The 19,971-nt window shown below is 42.7% G+C and overlaps 1 protein-coding gene across 3 annotated transcripts in view; it reads right to left on the reverse strand.

Moving 5' to 3' along the window:
• Positions 1–424: 424 nt before the first annotated feature.
• Positions 425–19,971, reverse strand: part of marchf7 (membrane associated ring-CH-type finger 7) — a 31,327-nt gene continuing 11,780 nt past the window's right edge. For 2 of the 3 annotated variants that reach the window (XM_002933281.5, XM_004917696.4), the window contains exons 2-11: positions 14,479–14,644; positions 9,935–10,093; positions 9,065–9,245; positions 8,287–8,442; positions 6,425–7,493; positions 5,404–5,573; positions 4,316–4,425; positions 2,998–3,111; positions 2,861–2,909; positions 425–1,441 (exon numbers count right to left, since the gene is read on the reverse strand). In XM_002933281.5, the coding sequence (XP_002933327.2) occupies positions 1,404–1,441; positions 2,861–2,909; positions 2,998–3,111; positions 4,316–4,425; positions 5,404–5,573; positions 6,425–7,493; positions 8,287–8,442; positions 9,065–9,245; positions 9,935–10,093; positions 14,479–14,634 (2,202 nt within the window). In that variant the 5' untranslated portion in view covers positions 14,635–14,644 and the 3' untranslated portion in view covers positions 425–1,403. Of the gene's footprint in view, positions 1,442–2,860; positions 2,910–2,997; positions 3,112–4,315; positions 4,426–5,403; positions 5,574–6,424; positions 7,494–8,286; positions 8,443–9,064; positions 9,246–9,934; positions 10,094–10,762; positions 10,897–14,478; positions 14,645–19,971 lie in introns of those variants that run through there. The other variant, XM_031893703.1, reaches the window with a different exon arrangement.

Raw genomic sequence — 19,971 nt, forward strand, 5'->3', positions numbered from 1 at the left:
CTAATGACCAAATACTGGCAGGTCGCAGGGCTAATTCTTCCCTTTGGCCTCCACCTTTTACCCCAAAGCCAAGTCCCCTCTATATCCACTCCCCCCAGCTTAGCTCCGAGGCTGGTCTGACACTTTTTAATAAACTCACACAACTGCCCTCTGATTATTTCAGGTATGGGCGGATTGGGCACATTCTTATTAGCAGCATGGTGGGTTAGGATAGAGTGGGTTGCAAACTGCTGGCCCACGCATCACTAATATCCAGCCTTACAGGCAGAATGACAGCTGCAACGAGGAAATTTAAATCTTTCCATGTTCATTTTATAAGGAAGGGGGAAAAAAGGCACCATTCCCTAATGCACCGACCCGACATGCAGTGTAGGAACATATATTTTCAAGGTTGCAATTAAACAGGAATCATACGAGACAAGGAATGCTTACAATATCTTTATTTCCATTTTACAACTAAAACATCAATAGGTCAGTGTTGAAAGTGACTGTACAGGGTCTAAAATGTCAGCAATGGTTACAGGTGGTTAGAAGTGACATCCAAGCAGCAGTTCTTACTCTCGCTATTGTAAAAGTGTGATATGCACAAAAAAAAAAAATATTAGCCCGACACAAATGAATCTAGTATCAATAAACACCCTCAGATTTCTGTCGTCTTATGAAACTACAGATCGAATCAAAAAAAGTCTTGGATACAGAATTTGCTGTACAAAAACCCCTTTATAGTAAACAATTAACACTGGAGGCATTTTATTCTTATATATTATAAAATAGGAGCCTGCAACTTAAGGCTTGGTTATTTCTCTTAAAAGGAAAAAATAATAATTATGTTTTCTGCATATATATCCCCCCCGGTCCCACAGAATTGTCTAACAGCCTGTTTAGTTATTCAGAGTTCAGTATAGAGAGGACAGGCAAGGCCGGCTACATGTAGAAAGACATAGAAAGAAAAGAACACTGAAAAAAATCAAAGCTCCAGGGCTTGGTTAAACAAACAGGAAAAAAGGCATGGATGCTCCAAAACAAAAAGAAACAAAGAAATATAAACACAAGAGGCCACAAATGGTTGGCGCAGGCAAGGAAAGGCAACCTTTGGAGCCCCAGTTACAATGAAGGTTGCAGTTCTGCAATAACTGTAGGGCTAAAGGTCTCCGACCCCTGCAGCCAACGCATACCAGGAGGAGGAGGAGTTTCCACTTTTTTTTTTCTTTTTTTTTTTAAACATTGTCAAGCTCACAAAGTGTTTAAAGGGCCAAATACAAGTGATGACAAGCTATTATGATGCAGCTGAATATTAAAAATACAAAGCAAAAATGCACAATACGCCTGCAATTCTGTCATCTTTAATAAATGTTGCTTTGCTGGCAACGAGCCGCAAGCCAAGGTGACTGGTTCGATGTCAGTTACACCCTTTCGTCTTCTGAATCTTCCTCCTCTGAAGCTGAAAGAAAGATTTCATATCAATACAGGGTTGGGGGAATACATTTGACTATTCTTACAAATAATGACAGAATATTCATTCTCCCAAGGAGCTAGAGGCACTAAAGCTGCCCATACATGGTTACATTCATTCATTTAATGAACTTGCCAGAACACACATTTTGGCTTCCGGGCCAACAATGAGATCATGAGGGGGGCCCTAGGGAGACCTGTTGGGGGAGGACCTCATCATGGTAATGCAGTTCTTCCCTAATGGCATTTTCTTACTGACCCAAATCAGTAAGGCTTGTACACAGGCCAACAAGCTGTCAACTCAATCTAAAGGGGCCAAGTTGCCAGCTTTTAAAAGCCTGTGTATGTCCAGCCACAGTCTAGTGACCAACTGCAGAGCAGCCACCTCAGCCTATTATGATTTGGTTTCAGATAGGAGGGCTGAATGCTCAAACCTGCTCAATATGGGATAGATAAACCAACTGGAAACACTAGTCTATCTTAAGGTGGCCATGTACAGGCCAATGAAAGCTGCCGACTGACTGCTGCCAGTTTATTGGCATGTGTACGGGGCCCTAAAACAGGCCTTCCCAACAAACATCTGCCCAAAAATCAACTAGATGTCTTTGGGCATGTTTAAAAACCCATTAGGGCGAGGCATCAGCTCAATGATATGGTCCTTGCCCCATCTGCCAGCATTCAGCCGTTGGGCCAAACGATCAGATCAATCCAGTAAAGCGCATATCAAGGTTAAGCATTTCTTGGAATGATCTGCAAGTTTGGCCACCTAGCCAAAGGTTCACCAGCCTAGGTGCATGGCCACTGAAATTTGTGGCTTCAATTGTCGTGGTCAATACATGGCCAACTAAGGAAAAAATACAGTAATAAGTAATGCAAAACATTCCAGTCCAATTAAGAACCCCCCTTGGATTAAGTTGCTGCAATACAATAAGAATGTCCCCCAATACTATCAAAGCATTAGCCATCATGTCTTGTGGGCCTCTACTACATCCAGGACCTGCTTGGGTGACTTTCCTCTGTTTCTAAGGCCTGAGATCTATCCAAACAAAAGGAAAATTAGAACTATAGCCTCACTTGGAACTATGGGAACTGGCAGATATTGGCAGTAACAGTTATTGGCCTGAAATGGTGCTTTAAACCCTTGTACTTGTGGCTTCAGGCAGTTCTCACTGAAATCAACAGGAGGTGGCAGACACCATTTTTAACATTCATATACAGGCTTACACAATGCCCAGTACATGCAATCCCAAATTGGATATGTATGTGTCATTAGGGTGTGGATGTGAATAGATTAGGCTGTTAGACATTAAAGCTGATACCTCAGAAGCAACACAAACACACAGTAGAACCTGCTAGTGCATCATTAATAAGAAATAATGGCAACTCCCATTTCTAAATTGGAACTTACTTTCAAGATCATCCATGTGTGCTTGGAGAGTTCTGGCAAGATTTATAAACTGGGGAAAAATAAAATAGAAAATGAATGCAGACAGTGTTTAAGTGCTTCTAATGAGAGTGTTACAGATACAGAGCACAGGTACTCACTCGAACCCTAGTGCTCGCTTCATTAGCGGCTCCCAGCATGTCAGAGAATCGCTGCTCGCACAAATGGAGTAAGACGACCAGGTACAGGCCAGAGCTGATAAATTCATATTCGGCCTAAAGGGAAGAAAAATAATTGTTTCACTTCTCTCCCCTTAAACCAAGCTGGAAACGTTGGCACTGTCTTTCCATTAAACCAGGTGACACACTGGATCAAGTATGTGTGGACTGCAGCCCTCAGGTACTGGAAAGTTATATGGTTACACACAGATGTGAATATTTGTTCAGACAGACAAACAAGTAGTTCTTTGCGCAATCTAGGCACCCATGTAGGGGAGCAATTTTGCCAGAGCCCAATAGTTGGCTTTTAGGGCCAACAAATGGATCCCACAGGAGTCGGATATAGTATGATCAGCAACAGATGTGGACACCATCAATGGGATATAAACTAGGAAATGGCATAGTCTGGTGCAATTTCCGCATTAGTTCCATACAAGGGGTAATGTCTAAAAACAGGAAATGTACTAAGGGGCTCAGGCTGAAGGCCAGTCAGGTGACCAGTTATATTAAAGGTGGCCCAGACAAATATTAAGGGCTCTGGCACACGGGGTGATTAGTCGCCCGTGACAAATCTCCCTTGTTGCGGGTGACTAATCTCTCTAAAATGCCATCCCACCGGTGAGAATGTAAATCGCCGGTGGGATGGCATACGCCGTGATTTCCCCGAAATTGCAGAAGTTTCCTCCCAAGCAACTTCCGCGTTTTGGGGGAAATTGCGGCGCCGCGTATGCCATCCCACCGGCGATTTAAATTTTTTAGTCGCACGCGACTAATCTCCCCGTGTTCCAGAGCCCTAAGCAACATATGGGAATGAACCAATAAAGCTAAAGCCCTCACACCCAGTGGAATCCTATGTTCTGTTCAGAAACTCATTTTATTGCTGGTCCTGGCTTGCCTTATATTAGGGACCCAACACTCTTGCTAAGCATTTCTGATGAAGAGACCAAATCTAGTGTCTTGGTATCTGCATCCAGTTTAGTTTGATGACTATATTGTATTGGCTCTGTGTACATGATAAATGCAGCATAAGGGTGAAGGCACAAAGAGCTACTTAGTAGCAGCTACTAAATGCCAGAAAATACCCTGCCATAAAAAATACTGAGAATTGCCTCTGTTAAAACACATGCAGAGACAGTTATCAGTAAACGATCAGCATTGTCTATTTTTGTAGCCATGACAAGTAGCTGCTACTAGTAGGTCTGTGAGTCTTCACCCTAAGTTCTCATTACCTGCCGGGACTAAACTCAATCACAACACTTACCCTCTCGCTGGCGTGCGCACGATAAAGTTCCAGGATGTCAAAATCTTCCAAGTTCAGATCCAGCGTCTCTTTGCAGAGTTCACATGTAGTCACACTATCTAGAGAGGATCCTACAATGATACGCAGCGATTAGTCTCTCCATTAGAACATTATGAAAGGTCATTGACTTTGCTCAGTTTGTATGGTGGTTTTCATGCTCTGTGCACAGGTGATTTCATGTAATCGTGTTCCAACTGGATCTTTGGACAGGGAACTAGGAGAAGAACCGATTCATTTTTCGTGTAACACTACATTTTCATTTATGCACTCTGAAATGTACCAATAAAATGTACTTAATTTGGTGTATGCGGGGATCGATGTTCTTTGATTATCATTGGTTATTGATGCTGCCAGCCAAAAACGGACTGCTCTTTGTGGGTATCTGGGCCATTTCTAGGGAACATTGGGCCATATAAACAAGATCCATATGGATAAAGCTGGCCATACATGCACCGATAATTTCGTACAAAGCCTAGTTCGAACGATATTTGGTGCATGTATGTCAACTCGGCAAGGCGACTGATATCACAGGAGATGACTGATCGGGCAGGTTAGAAGATTTTGATCGGGCGCCCAAGCAAAATCTATGTTCAGGGCTGATCGTCAGTGGAGGGTTGGAACGATCTTTTTCGCCAAGTGTGTGGCCAGCTTAAGAGATAATATGAATATGAATAAGAGAAACTAAGTGATCAAGCTGCACCCAAAGTGTTTTAAAGCTTCCTTTTTGAATAAGTTAGAAACCTAAGGGTTGATCGAGGCATTCATGTACAATGTATTGAATAAAAAACAGGTGACAGCCCTTCTGCGTGTCCCTTTAAAGTGCCATTTTTGATCACTTCCCCTTTAAAGCAAGTTTGTTCCGTCCAAACAGAATACTAGAATACTATCACCCATTGCTGCGAGCGATGACAAACGTTATTTCATTTGTTAAATGAATAGGCACACACACCAAACCCCTTACAGAATGCTATTGAGAGAGTTAAATGGCTATGCATAGGCAGAATGCAATCCCCCTATAGAATGCTACACAGAGAACAAACCATGCTCACCAGAATCAATTTTTGCAATCAGCCATTTCTTCATACAGTCCTGATGAACGTACTGAAGACTTCCAGAACATTTACACGGCTCTATGAAGGGATTTGATGGTGTGGTCATTCCAGTCTGGCATATTCTGCACAGATCGCCTTCCTCCTCTTCAGAATCTTCCTGTAGAAGGCTAAAATTTCCAAAAAAAAAAAAAAAAAGCTTATTATAACTTTTTCTCACTAAAAAAACATCAACTGGGAGAGTTTAGCTTCTGGACTCTAGCTGTTGCGACTACATCACCAGTGACAGACTGACCCCATAGCTTTAAACACTAATAATGGATATGCATGAACATGATAAAAACAGATCTTCAGCTTTGTGGCCTACAGAGTAAAGCTGGACATACAAAGGCACATTTTGGAGAGGGATAAGGTTACACCAAGAGGCTGCTGAAATATCTGCTCATCATTACATGTTAAAATACGGACAGCATGACAGGTCTGCATAGGCCTGAAATGTAACCAACCACAGACACCAGACTGGCTGGCCCACCTGTGTGGACAAACTGAACCAAGAACAGTTTCCTTGGCTACATTCCTGGCCAGCTTAACTCTTGATGTAGACTGTGCTATTCCGAGACAATTTGCATTTGAGCTTCATTTTTTGATATATTTAGCTTCTCGTTCAATTCTCCAGTTTGTAACTTTAGTACCTGGTAGCTAGGGTCTACCATAGCAACCAAGTAGTGGTTTAAATAAGAGAGATTTTGGCAAATATGAACAAGAGAGGGGATGAATAGAAAAATAAGTAATAAAAACATAATAGATTTTTGGATGCTCAGGCCAGTGACTCCAATTTGAAAGTTGGAAATAGTCAAAATGTGGCAAATAATGTAGAACTATACAAAAGAAAAAATCAAGACCAGTTAGAAAAGTTGCTAAGAATTGGGCATTCTAATACTAAAAGTGAACCGTAAGGTGAACTACCCCTATAAATGAACTTTACACTATGTATAAATAGGGTTTTGAACGAAAAACTTGCCTTTCTTGAATTTGCTTTATTTTCTCTGGATCTCTTGAGCAACTTTGAGACTTTTCACTTTCTTGTGTATCACTGGTCCTAACATCAACTGTTATCATGACATTGTCTGACAGGGAGCTACTTAATCCACCGGGCACTGAAAAATGCAGAAATGAGCCGGGAAGCATTCCCGAAATGCCAGAATTTCTCCTACTGAAAAGGGAATCTGCCAGGGATGCACTACTAGAAGAGTCAGTACTGGAGTCTGCAGAGGATGCTGTGGCTCCATGACCTTCCTCTGCAGGTTCCACTTCTGGAGATCTCCTCCTGAACGGATAATGAATTCTGTTAGTGTCAGAGGAGGTAGATGATGCTCTGGCTGTTTCATCCCTTCCTTCTCGCCTTCTCCTGGAAAAGAGAGGCGTGCATCTGTTTCTGAGTGAAGATGGTAGCCATGAGGCAGATGATCTTGTTTCTGAGTCCTCTGATCTGTAACTCTCTGCATCAGAGTCTGAACTCTGACTGGGAGAGACAGAGGGCAAACCCCAGCGTCGCCGTCTGAGAAAGGCAAATCCCTGAGATTGTTCAGATGACCTGTTCTCGGATGTATCGGCACTCGGTGGCGTAGCAGCACTGCACTGAGGAGATGTATTTCGTAAACTAGATGGCGATTCCTCTGTCTCTGCTGATCGTCCATTTAATGAGTCTTGGCTAGATCTTCTCGAAAAGAAGGTAGAGGACATGCTAGAAGCAATGCGGGACAGTAAGTGCCTTGTTGAGCGCCTGCTCTCTGTATCTGTAGGCTGCTCTGTAGATCTTTGCCGAGCAGGCGAAAGTCTTCCTGAAGTTCTAGAAGCAGTTTCGTTCCTACTTGTGGCATGGTGGATCTCAGTCGGAGTGTCCCGTGATGGGGAACGAAGGTCTCTAGAAGTCACTGGCCGCAAATTCCTGGCCGAGTCTCGGCTGTACAGCGAGGAGCTATGTTGTGAAGGCAGCTGGTGGCTGAGAGACGCATTAAGTCGAGGTGTGCTTAAGGAATGATCTTTTGGCCTTGCTCCTTGTGCATATGAAGAAACTCTGTCTTGCAGATCTGAATGGCAGAAAGGAATTAAATTAAGCACCCAATATGATTAAGCATGCAATTACACACAGAATAAAAGACAATATATGTTGTTAAGTGGTATGCAGCCTCTTTAAAGTGGCCAAAGTATATTATTGCTAGGCACTTTATTTTGCCCTCCAGTATAACTTTAGTAATGGTGTGCACCTGATGAATCACTAATGACAGTAATGAGAAAGCACAAGGTCTGCTTTTGCCATATTATATTGCAGCTGACACTCCAATGCATTGCATGAATTCATGGAACAGGTAATAGAATTACTGCCCCTGTAAACAAATTGGAGAAGTGGGAAACCCTGGGGACCAAGGCAGAACTGGCTGAAATTTCTCTACCCACCCTGCATCCCAAAAAGCTCAACCTGGGTGGGTAAATGGTGCAGGTATAGTCTGCTCATGTTATTCATAGCAATTAAATGTTCTTTAAGTTTTTGAATTATTTGTAGCTTCCATCTTCCAGCTGTTGAGAGGGGATTGCAGACCCTGGCAGCCATAGAAACTATTGCTAATTCAAACTACAATTTTATTACTTACATTTCTATTCAAGCCCTCTCCTATGCACCTTTCAGTGGCTCTACTAAAGTACTGCCTAGTTGCTATGGGAAATCAGACTCCAGCAACCAGTGGCATACAAGCAGTTGCCAGCACCCTCACACTCATCCTGATGAAGATGGTTAACTATGCACTTATCTACAAAGGAAACATGCCATTGGGCATGTCAATGCAGTTAATCCACAACTGCTCCGATTCCGTTACAAATACTTACATGATGGCGTTGTGTCCACATTTCTATGACTATAATCCATAAGACTGTGGATGGTTGAATCTGTTCTCCTTTCTCTTTCTCTGATATAATCCGATCTACTGGAACCTAGCATCATAGGAGAAGTCCTTGGAAATCTTCCATACCTGCTGGTAGAATCTGGAGAGGCAAGACAGCATCATAAAGCACAACAGATTCACAAGACATTGTATATTCTTAGCATCCATCTTGCAGTTCTCAGGAGAAAAAGCAAGGCAATTACCTGTAAGCCTAAATGCATTTAAATGTAAAAGCTGTTTTCAGAGCAGCCTTGTGGTTTAGGTCTTAGTGAGACATTTAACTACTGTGTTTCTTGGTTTCTGCCTGTCACCACCAGAGATTCCAAAAATGTAATTTAAGAGTGAAGACACACAGGGCTACTAGTAGCAGCTAATTGTCGTGGCTACTAACAGACAATGGTGATCATTTACTTCTAATTGTCTTTACAGAGGCAATTCTCAGTATTGTCTATGGCAGGGTATTTTCTGGAGTTTAGTAGCCATGAAAATGTAGCTGCTACTTGTAGGCCAGTGTGTCTTCACTCTTAGGGCGAAAATGTAAGTCGCCGGTGGGATGGCAGGTGAAGGCAACTCGGGGAGATTAGTTACCCGCGAACAGGGAGTTTTGTCGTGGATGAATAATCTCCCCATGTGCCAGAGCCCTTAAAAGCAGAGTAGCATTTAAAATAATCAGTGCGCCATAGGCCATAGTCTGCCAATTAAATAAAAAAACACAGCCATACCTGAAGTGGAACTTAAACTACTGCTTGTGCTTCTAATGCCGGAAAGAGAGGAATAAGCAGAATAGGATAGTTTCGGTCTCTTGGAGTCCCGGTCCTGCTGCTGGCTGTGCAATCCGGTATACGTGCTCTGAGTCCTCTCCAACGGGTCATATGTTGGCTGAGAAGTTGAAGATGCTGCCGACTAAAGAGGAGCGAAAAAAATCTGTAAGCCAATAAGAATTTAAAGGAACAGTAACACCAAAAAATAAAAGCTTTAAAGTAATAAAAATATAATGCACTGTTGCCCTGCACTGGTAAAACTGGTGTGTTTGCTACAGTAACACTACTATCATTTATATAATAACCTGCTGTGTAGCCATGGGGGCAGCCATTCAAGCTGGAAAAAAGGAGAAAAGGCACAGGTTACATAGCAGATAACAGATAAGTTCTGTAGAATACAATAGTGTTTTATCTGTTATCTGCTATGTGCCTGTGCCTTTTCTCCTTTGAATGGCTGCCTCCATGGCTACATAGCAGCTTATTTATATAAATTATAGTAGACTTTCTGAAGTAAACACACAACTTTTACCAGTGCAGGGCAGCAGCACATTATATTTTAGTTACTTTTATACACTTTCATTTTTTGGTGTTACTGTTCCTTTAAGGGCCTGATCTAGTTTAAATGGGTGGAATTGAGCAGTTTGGGGGGGGGGGGGGAGCAAGTATATTCTATAATCTTAGATACAAAAAATAAATCCACAATGGTCATTTTGCTTTATCTTCTAACCCATATGCTCACAGCTTCACACTACACAGATCAGTTCACTCAGCCAGCTGGCTACCATAAGGCAATACACACAGTACAGGGTTAGATCCATAACTAGAACTTACAAAACGACTCCTGCTTGACACTAATCCCCCAGACAGGGGGCGCTCGTATGCTCCGGTGCAGCGCTGGTAAGATGAAGTGGTGGTCTTCCAGGAAGGCTCAAAGCTGTCCCTTTCTCTGAAGGACCAGTCTCTGCTGGAAGTACGAAAGGTACTGGAATCCTAGATAAAGCACACAACTGGTTAATTTAGGAATATGCATGATTCTTAGGGCAAGTCTACAAATGTTTTTAAACTCTGCTATCACAGTTCAGAGCATCTTGTGTCAGCATGGAACTAAAAGTGGCCATACGCTGAAAGATGCACCTTGAGGTGGGCAATATCTGATGGATCTGGTAGTTTGGCCCAAGGGCCAAACGACCTAATCACATTGACAGGATATAGGTTGTCTGGGCAGAGGACCTTATCAACAAACCAATGTGCTCCTAGCCCCAATGGGAATTTTAAACCGGGCCAATTAGCCAGATATGGGTTGGGTAGGCCCGTCTGAGGGCCTGTACGTGGACCAATAAGCTGCCCACAGTCTGTTGGCAGTTTTTAATCAGCCCATGTATGACCACCTTAAAAAAAAAAAATACCCATGGGACCCAACCTGCTGGCTCCCATTTGTGTCTGGCAGACGCAGTCTACATACTCCATACTTATTACCCAGGCCCATTACATACAGCCACTTTTTGAACTATAATAATCATAACACCAGAATGCCTGAAAAACGTCCATCTGCCACAGCCCACGGGAAAAAAAAAATAAATATATACAAATACCGATTCTTGAAGGTGTAAAAAGAAAAAATGTAAAAAAAAAAATAAAAATCCAAAAAACACGACTTACCTTACAGAGCAGAAGCCATGAGAGCAGGTAGATCCTGATTATGCCTACACTGCCTGAATTGGTATCTTTCAGTACAGCAGGGGACTGATTTTTAAGATCCACACTGATGGAGAAACCAATTCATCCCTTGGAGCCTGCGAAGGGCCACACACTTAGCACCATGATAATGCACCAATCCAAAGTAACACTAGTTAAACCTCCCTTACCCTCAGCAAGAGCAGGAAAAGTCAGTATGACATTAGTAAAAGTTTTGCAATGGCTGAATGGGGTTCTAACACAAAGTAGGGCAAGGAAACCTATAATCATTGCAAGATGGGTGCCAAATTGGTAGGTGACTCCAGTCACTGAAGTTGGCCATACACTGAAAGAGCTGCTCGTCTGGCCAAATGAGTGGATCTTTCCCCAATATGGGGTCAAATGATCCCACTGACTGGGTGCAGACTGTGGGGGCAAGGATCATATTGGGCATACCAGTCAGTTGGTCAGCTTTTATTGTCCCATGTTTGGCCACCTTTATCCAAACATATGTACAGTATTAAACATTTCATCAGATCTCAGAACTGTAAAAATCACAGATACCTAGTAGGTTTGAGAAATATGGCCACGCCACTGACTATAGGTTTCCTTCTCCTATAAGATACCTTTTCCCACAGGACCCATACAATATATATATATATGTATATATTCCCCTAAAACCTTGCATGTAGATAGCAGCTGAGTGGATTCTGCAGGCACCAGAGCAGATAAAACCAAAGGACAGACATGGTGATTCTGCCCTTAGCCCTGCTGCCTGTGCCTACCTTGTTAGAAGTTCTTTAATGGGCTCACAGGTTGCTGTTAACAGTTAATTTCAAACAAGAACAGTTTGTAGCACATGGAACATCCCAAAACTACTGTTTTACCCAAATTAACTTTTCCCCTTCTTTAGTTGGGATTACTTAATTTGGGTAAATCAAACCCTGCGTTTACATAGGGCTCACTATCCATTCAAGGTGAAAGAAATCAGCACTGGCACACATATGCATGGGTGAGATGCCACATTGCCGGCACTATGGGTAGCCAAGATGGCTTGAGGCCCATAGACTGCCCACTTCAGGTTTATGGGAATATATGTGGCCATTTGACCCTGCTAGAAATAAAGATAGCCATACTCATAAAAGATAAGTGTTGAAATAACTTGCAGATGAGTGAATATTTTGCAGATCTGGCCAAGCAAAGCATCCTGATCTGATGTTCAGATCCTTAGTCTTATGTCCGTCAGCTGATTTTGCATCCCAAATTATTAACTGATCTGGGCAAGCTGAAATAGCATTTGCAGTGGCAATTTTTTAGGACACATCCACTGGCTAAATGGCTGCCAGCTCAGGCAAGAGAGGCTACTACATATTGTCTGGCATCTTGGCTGTTCCTAAGAGTCATAGGGGGACAAAATTCAGCCACATGACCTATCTGATTGGGAGATCAGTCATATACAGGTATAGGACCCATTATCCAGAATGCTCGGGACCAAGGGTATTCCGGATAAGGGGTCTTTCCATAATTTGGATCTCCATACCTAAAGTTTACTAAAAAATTAATAAAACATTAATTAAACCCAATAGGATTGTTTTGCATCCAATAAGGATTATTTATATCTTAGTTGGGATCAATTACAAGGTTCTGTTTTATTTCTACATAAAAAAAAGAAAATCAGTTTTAAAATTCTGAATTATTTGCTTATAATGGAGTCTATGGGAGACGGGCTTTCCGTAATTCGGAGCTTTCTGGATAACGGGTTTCCAGATAAGGGGTCCGATACCTGTATTGGGCCAACTTAAAGATCCTGCTGGCCAACAACAGCATTGGATCGGACTGTGGATCTGGTACAAACAAAAAACCTGACCACTGTTTGGCCCACCATCTAGTTAGCAAATTACGAAGCGGGGTGCACATCTGGCAACCCCAGCAAACAAGTTGATCTTTGCATGTATGGTTAGATAAAGTAAACATCTAGTGGGTTTTGTAATAAAAGGTACTACATTTGCCCAGGAGCAGTAACCCATAGCAACCAATCAGCTGGAAGCAATTGCTGGTCACCTATTTAATAGCAAACATTTTATTGGTTTCTATGGGTTACTGCTCTTGGGCAAAATTAGTGCCTTTTATTACATATGGGGGGATAAAGTCTTTCAGTGCACGGACACCTTAAGGCAGGGTTCCCAACCTTGTTGGTCCAAGGGACCGATATCGGCAGCTACTATCGGCCCGTGTATGGGGACCTTTAAGGTAGGTTGTATCTTTCAGAACAGCTTGCTCCATGGATAGCCCAGCAAACAGTCAGATTACCTGAATATTTTAGAGCATGGCACACATGTACTTAAGGTTATTCCCAAGGATATCTGGGCATTTATATGGTACTAAAACAAATTTTTTCCAAATGTAAAAAACACTCCAAACATGGCCCATCCACCAAGAAGGTGCCTAAATAAATGCAGGCCAATCAACCAAAGCACAAATCCATATAGAACGTCATATGTATCAGCAGTGGGGTTCCAATCCTGTATAACCAACAAATGTTCTACTGAAAATCCCCCCCCCCCACCCCACCACTCTGGACAGTTTTACTGCCCTATACAAATTATCCACAAGGCAAATATGCTACCCTTATTATTGTCAAATATAGGGCTTCTGTCACACAAGTAGACTAGTAACAGTTTTCACCGTTTCCTATGGGGCAGGTAGGCTAATGTAAAGGTTGTTGTATCCCTGTAGGGCTCTGGCACACGGGGAGATTAGTCGCCCGTGACAAAACTCCCTGTTCGCGGGCGACTAATCTCCCCGAGTTGCCTTCCCCTGCCATCCCACCGGCAAAAATGTAAGTCGCCGGTGGGATGGCACACGCGGCGGCGCGATTTCGTGCAAATCGCCGAAGTTTCCTCGCGAGGCTTTTTCTGTGATTTGCGCAAAATCGCGCCGCCGCGTGTGCCATCCCACCGGCGACTTACATTTTCGCCGGTGGGATGGCAGGGGAAGGCAACTCGGGAAGATTAGTCGCCCGCGAACAGGGAGTTTTGTCGCGAGTGACTAATCTCCCCGTGTGCCAGGGCCCTTACAGGTAGCAGCTAATCCTGTATGCAATCCTGTATCAGTAGGATCAGGCACAGGTTAGTCTCCTGAGATGGAACGTCCTACAGTGACTGAAAGACTGGGGACAACAGACTAATAAATCACTGTCAGGTCAGACAATCGCAAAAAATGAACACATTTAAGGGAAGGGTGAGGTGAGCAGAGTAGATTATTCTGGCAACATGGCTTCGAGACTTATCAACCACCTTGAAAGTTGAACAAGGACACAGGTGAAATCACATTAAAGGAAAGGGGCCCCCCGGGGGGGGGGGGGGGGGATGGGATTTGTCATGGCTGCTAAAAGTGCTGTGTGGCTACTGAACTCCGTATGACTGTTAGTCATCTTGACCGGCTATGAGCTGTACATTCAGCCCAAGCAGCATTCTCTCTATAGGCAGTGTGTGTTTAATGTAATTCTGATTGTAATGACTATGTCCAGTCACACACAGCTCCCCAAAGATGGGAACCAGGTCACACTGCTGCATAACAGGTTAAGCACACACAAGACAGGTCAGCTGTACAGTCAGATAATAGGCTAAGTGTTAGCTTCAAGGCAAACTACACCCTTTAATATGTACATTTGCCATAAGCAGTAAGCTAAACAACCTTACCTGAAAGTCAAGATCATGTCTTCTCGAGCCGTCTCGCTGATAGGAGTCACTAATTCCACCTAATCGTTCCACCCTTGGAGTCCGTGAAGTTATGGGGGACAAGGAGGTGGGTTGTACAGTTATCCTACGAGGCAGTCTTGATGGCTTTGGTTCCATTGTCTTTAACCTGCAAATTTAACATTTAAAATCCATTAAGTTCATTTCCCCCGGGCCGGCACATTGCTACTGTTTGTTAGCATATATATATGCCTCCTATAAACACACTCTGCCATCATCGCTGGACAGAAGCATTTTTCAAACACTGGCTCTGTTGGATGGAAGCAGCAGACAAAATATTGGGGTAGCATAGTTACATAGGGTTGAAAAAAGACCATTTTCAATAAAGTTCAACCCATCCAAGTAAACCCAGCACACTTAACCCACACCTACCAATCTATACACTCACATACATACACTATATATACAACCACTAGTACTAACTGTAGATATTAGTATCACAATAGCCTTGGATATTCTGATTGATCAAGAACTCATCCAGGCCCCTCTTAAAGGCATTAACAGAATCTGCCATTACCACATCACTAGGAAGGGCATTCCACAGCCTCACTGCCCTCACCGTGAAAAACCACCTACGCTGCTTCAAATGGAAGCTCCTTTCCTCTAATCTAAAGGGGTGACCTCTGGTGCGCTGATTGTTTTTATGGGAAAAAAGAACATCCCCCAACTGCCTATAATCCCCTCTAATGTACTTGTACAGAGTAATCATGTCCCCTCGCAAGCGCCTCTTTTCCAGAGAAAACAACCCCAACCTCGACAGTCTCACCTCATAGTTTAAATCTTCCATCCCCTTTACCAGTTTAGTTGCAGTCTCTGCACTCTCTCCAGCTCATTAATATCCTTCTTAAGGACTGGAGCCCAAAACTGCACTGCATACTCAAGGTGAGGCCTTACCAGGGACCTATAAAGGGGCAAAATTATGTTCTCATCCCTTGAGTCAATGCCCTTTTTTATACAAGACAGCACTTTATTTGCTTTAGTAGCCACAGAATGACACTGCCTGGCATTAGACAACTTGTTATCAACAAAAACCCCTAGATCCTTCTCCATTAAGGAAACCCCCAACACACTACCATTCAGTAGATAGTTTGCGTTTATATTATTTCTACCAAAGTGCATAACTTTGCACTTATCAACATTGAACCTCATTTTCCAGTTTGCTGCCCAGTTATCTAATTTTGTCAAATCGCTCTGCAAAGCGGCATAACACAAATATTCTTCTGTACTTGCCACCATTTCATACAGTATTACAGGCTGACCATCTGGGCATATATGGTCAGGGGGCAATCAGACCAATAACCTTGCAATTCTGGTGGGTCGAGGATAATTGGTCCACATGAAAAAAAAAAAGTGTTGATTGGTTGAAAGGAAGTGATGAGGAGTGGCACATCTTTTGCTCCTCATTCAATTATTCAATTATGGAGCGATGATAATTTGTTTACACACATGTATGGCCCTTGGCCAACCATGCCAACTGGCCAAGTGTAAAGGTGGCCATACACGCCAAGATCCGCTCAGTTGGTGAGGTCGCCAAGCAAGCGGATCTTCTTATGGTATCCCCATCTACGGGTGGCCGATATCGGGCTAGATCAATGGGTATAGGCGTCCGTTGGTTCCCAATGCGCTCCCCAATCCAACCAAAAATCAAACCTGCCCGATTTCAGGCCAGATATCAGTCGGGCAAGCCCGTTGTTAGTGCCCATACACGGGCCGATAAGCTGCCGAATCGGTCTAAGGGACCAATATCTGCAGCTAGAATCAGCCCGTGTATGGCCACATTTAGGGATACCTTACAGGCCTTTTTTTGAGTGGTAATAACAGGGGGGTGGAGATGAAAAGAAAGCCAACCACCCCCCCGTCAACATTAACGCACGCTAACACAGTAAACAGATGTATCAGGGAACTTTCAGTAACCAAGTTTCCCCCATGTCAGAGGCACACCGTAAAGTCCTATGAAGTGATGCATGTAGGGGCTTGAATTCCATAGAACAGGAAATATTTTGTAAATGCAGCCTCTGTCGCTTCCAGAGAACCCGTAGAGCAGCACAAGCAACAAACGTCTTCAAAGGATCATTACTACATGGCCTCAAGTGAAATTCCCTCTCATTCTCGCATGATACAGACACCCATAGCAATCAGGGCTGTAGAGTCGGTACATAAATCCTTCAACTCCTACTCAGTTTATGGTACCTCCAACCCTGACTCCTCTGTTTTTAATATACTGATGTATTTCCCATGTTGACTGAAAGAACAACATACAAGGCATTTATCACTGCCAAAGCTCAGCAATTTTAAAGGGGTGGGACACCTTTAAGTTAACTTTTAGTATGTTATAGACAATAGGCCAATTCTAAGCAACTTTTCAATTGGTCTACACAACTTATATTTGCCTTCTTCAGACTCTTTCAAAGCAAAAAATTGTTGAGGCTACAATTTTGTCAAATTATCTCAGAATATTACGTTACATCTTACTAAAAGTTAACTGAAAAGCTAACCAATCCCTTTAAAGCTATATGAAGATGGTGGCTGCTTTTGGGGACAAACCAAAGAACTACTGGCTAGGACACACTACCCTATTGGCCACCCAGGCCTTTCCCTGCCAACATGAATGAGGATACTGTTTAAGTTTGGGTCTAAATCTAACTAAACCTATGTCATTATGGCTTTTAATTTTAAAACTACAAACATTCCTTAAAGGGGACCCGTCACCCTAAAAAATAATTCCAATCAATGTATCACCCCAAAATCTTATTTATTCACCATCTAGGTGATATCTAGGATGTGCTGAACGGAAAGTTAAAGTAATTGCAATTAAAAATCTGAGCTGTCAATCATATATTGCCTGCCCCGCCTCTATGCCGCAGGTATGGGTGATTTCATTAAAAAAATAACTGGGGTTTCAGGTTTCATTTTTATATACAGCTTTTAATGTGTGGGTGACAGGTCCCCTTTAAGGAGTGAGGGAAGGATAGCTAAGACGCGCATTCAGTTATATAAAGCACAGCACTAAAACTGTCAGAGCAATACGGATGTCAGGCACACCTGCACACATAATTTATGTGTAAAATGACAGCAAGAGCTATTTACTGGCAGGCTCGCTGCTTCACATGGTCTGGGGACGCAAGGAACCTAAAGGAAATCTATAGCTTACGGATATACAGCTACAACATGATTATAACATATGGAACACTGATAATACGGCTGCGCAAAGTGAAAGAACGAAGGGCTGTAGGGTATAGAGGCCAACATTATTCATTCATAGCAACAAAATAGCAATAAAAGTCATGTGATAATTATTTAGTTTGGCCAGGAGCATGGATTTGCCCGTATCCGAATCCAGCCGAAAAGTCAAATCTTGGCCGAAACTGGAACCGAATTCTGGATTCAGTGCACCCTTACCCAGAAGGCTCCGAATTTCGGATAGACTCCACTGTAATCAAGTAATTCAGATTTTTAAAAATAATTTCCTTTTTCTCTACAATAAAAAAAGAACCTTGTACCTGATCCCAACTAAGATATAATTACCACTTATTGGGGGCAGAACAGCCCTATTGGGTTTATTTAATGGTTAAATGATTCCCTTTTCTCTGTAATAATAAAACAGTACCTGTATTTGATCCCAACTAAGATATAATTACCCCTTATTGGGGGCAGAACAGCCCTATTGGGTTTATTTAATGGTTAAATGATTCCCTTTTCTCTGTAATAATAAAACAGTACCTGTACTTGATCCCAACTAAGATATAATTACCCCTTATTGGGGGCAGAACAGCCCTATTGGGTTTATTTAATGGTTAAATGATTCCCTTTTCTCTGTAATAAAACAGTACCTGTACTTGATCCCAACTAAGATATAATTAATCCTTATTGGTGGCAAAACAAGCCTATTTGGTTAAATTAAAGTTTAAATGATTTAAGGTATGATGATCCAAATAATGGAAAGATCTGTTATCCACAATGCTTGGGACCTGGTATTTTCCGGATAAGAGATCTCATACCTGTATTAGCAAATCAGAGGATGACCTCTCTAACAAGTAAATACATTTATCATGTATTGCTAATATACATATATTAAATAGAGGATAGTGGACTGTTGCTCTAACTCTACCCATAACTTTAATTCTACTTTGAGATGAACCATGGGAATCTAAAAGGGGGGGGGGGGGGGTTTAGCTTTTCAGTCACTGACTCCGGCAGCCAAAACACTATCACTCTGTGAGGCTACAGTTTTATTGTTACTTGTTATTACTTCTTTCTATTCAGACCCTCTCCTATTTGTATTCTTATCTTTCAAACCACCGCCTGGTTGCTAGGGTAACTGCACCCTAGCAACCAGGTAGCTAAAGTTCCAAACTGGAGAGCTGCTGAACAAAGTTAAATAGTTCAAAAAATCACAAATAAAAAATGAAGTCCAACTGCAAATTTAAGAGAGTAGCTTGCAAGCCAGTATATAAGCCTGGGAGTGCTAACAATTACCTTTAGTTTGTAAGCTCTCTTAAGCAGAGTTCTTAGATCATATTTTGTCTCTAACTTGCTTGTTAAATTATAGTAAAGAACATATTAGAAATTACACATAATAAAATAGCAATCTTTATTGTGTAATCTCTAATGTGTTTATTACCTCTGGGGTCATTAAGCCCCTTGTTTATTTAAGATTAATAGTTTGGAGTATTTCAGAACATCCCCATGTGGTAATTACCCATTTATTTATCTAAAAAATACCTAGAGCAGTGCTGTCCAACTGGCGGCCCGCGGGCCGCATGCGGCCCGCGACCCCCCTCTGTGTGGCCCCCCACCTGTCTGGCTGCTTTGATGGCTTACCTTTGTGTAAGCTTTAAATGGTATCAGTACTGTGATTAACTGCCCCCCCCTGCATGGTTCTCACCTCAGATTCAGGCTGTAATCAGGCTGTATTGTTTAAATATGTAATCCCCTGTGTTGTTCACACCTTTTAATCTCTGCATTGTTCTACCCCCTGCAGTGTTCACACCTCAGGCTCAGGCTGTAATCACTCCCATTGTTCACTTCTTCACACCTCAGGAGCAGTAGAAACCCACAAATAATCCCTGCATACTACAAAAAGAACATATACTGAGGTGGTACTGCAATTAAAAAGTTTTTTAATATATAGTTATTGTGCAGACTGTAGGAGCAGTGCCAGCATTGTGTCACTGTAGGCTGCCTGTGTGTGAGCATAGGGCAAGCAGAGTATGGCACACACAGGCAGGGTAGGGAAGGCAGAGTATGGCACACACAGGCAGGGTAGGGAAGGCAGAGTATGGCACACACAGGCAGAGTAGGGCAGGCAGAGTATGGCACACACAGGCAGGGTAGGGCAAGCAGAGTATGGCACACACAGGCCAAGTTTGTCACAAACCAGCCAAGAATGGCACACACAGTGAAAGTATGGCACACGCAGGCAGGGTAGGGCAGGCA

This window comes from Xenopus tropicalis, chromosome 9 (genome assembly GCF_000004195.4).
Source record: "Xenopus tropicalis strain Nigerian chromosome 9, UCB_Xtro_10.0, whole genome shotgun sequence".
In the NCBI taxonomy this organism is placed as follows: Eukaryota; Metazoa; Chordata; class Amphibia; order Anura; family Pipidae; genus Xenopus; species Xenopus tropicalis.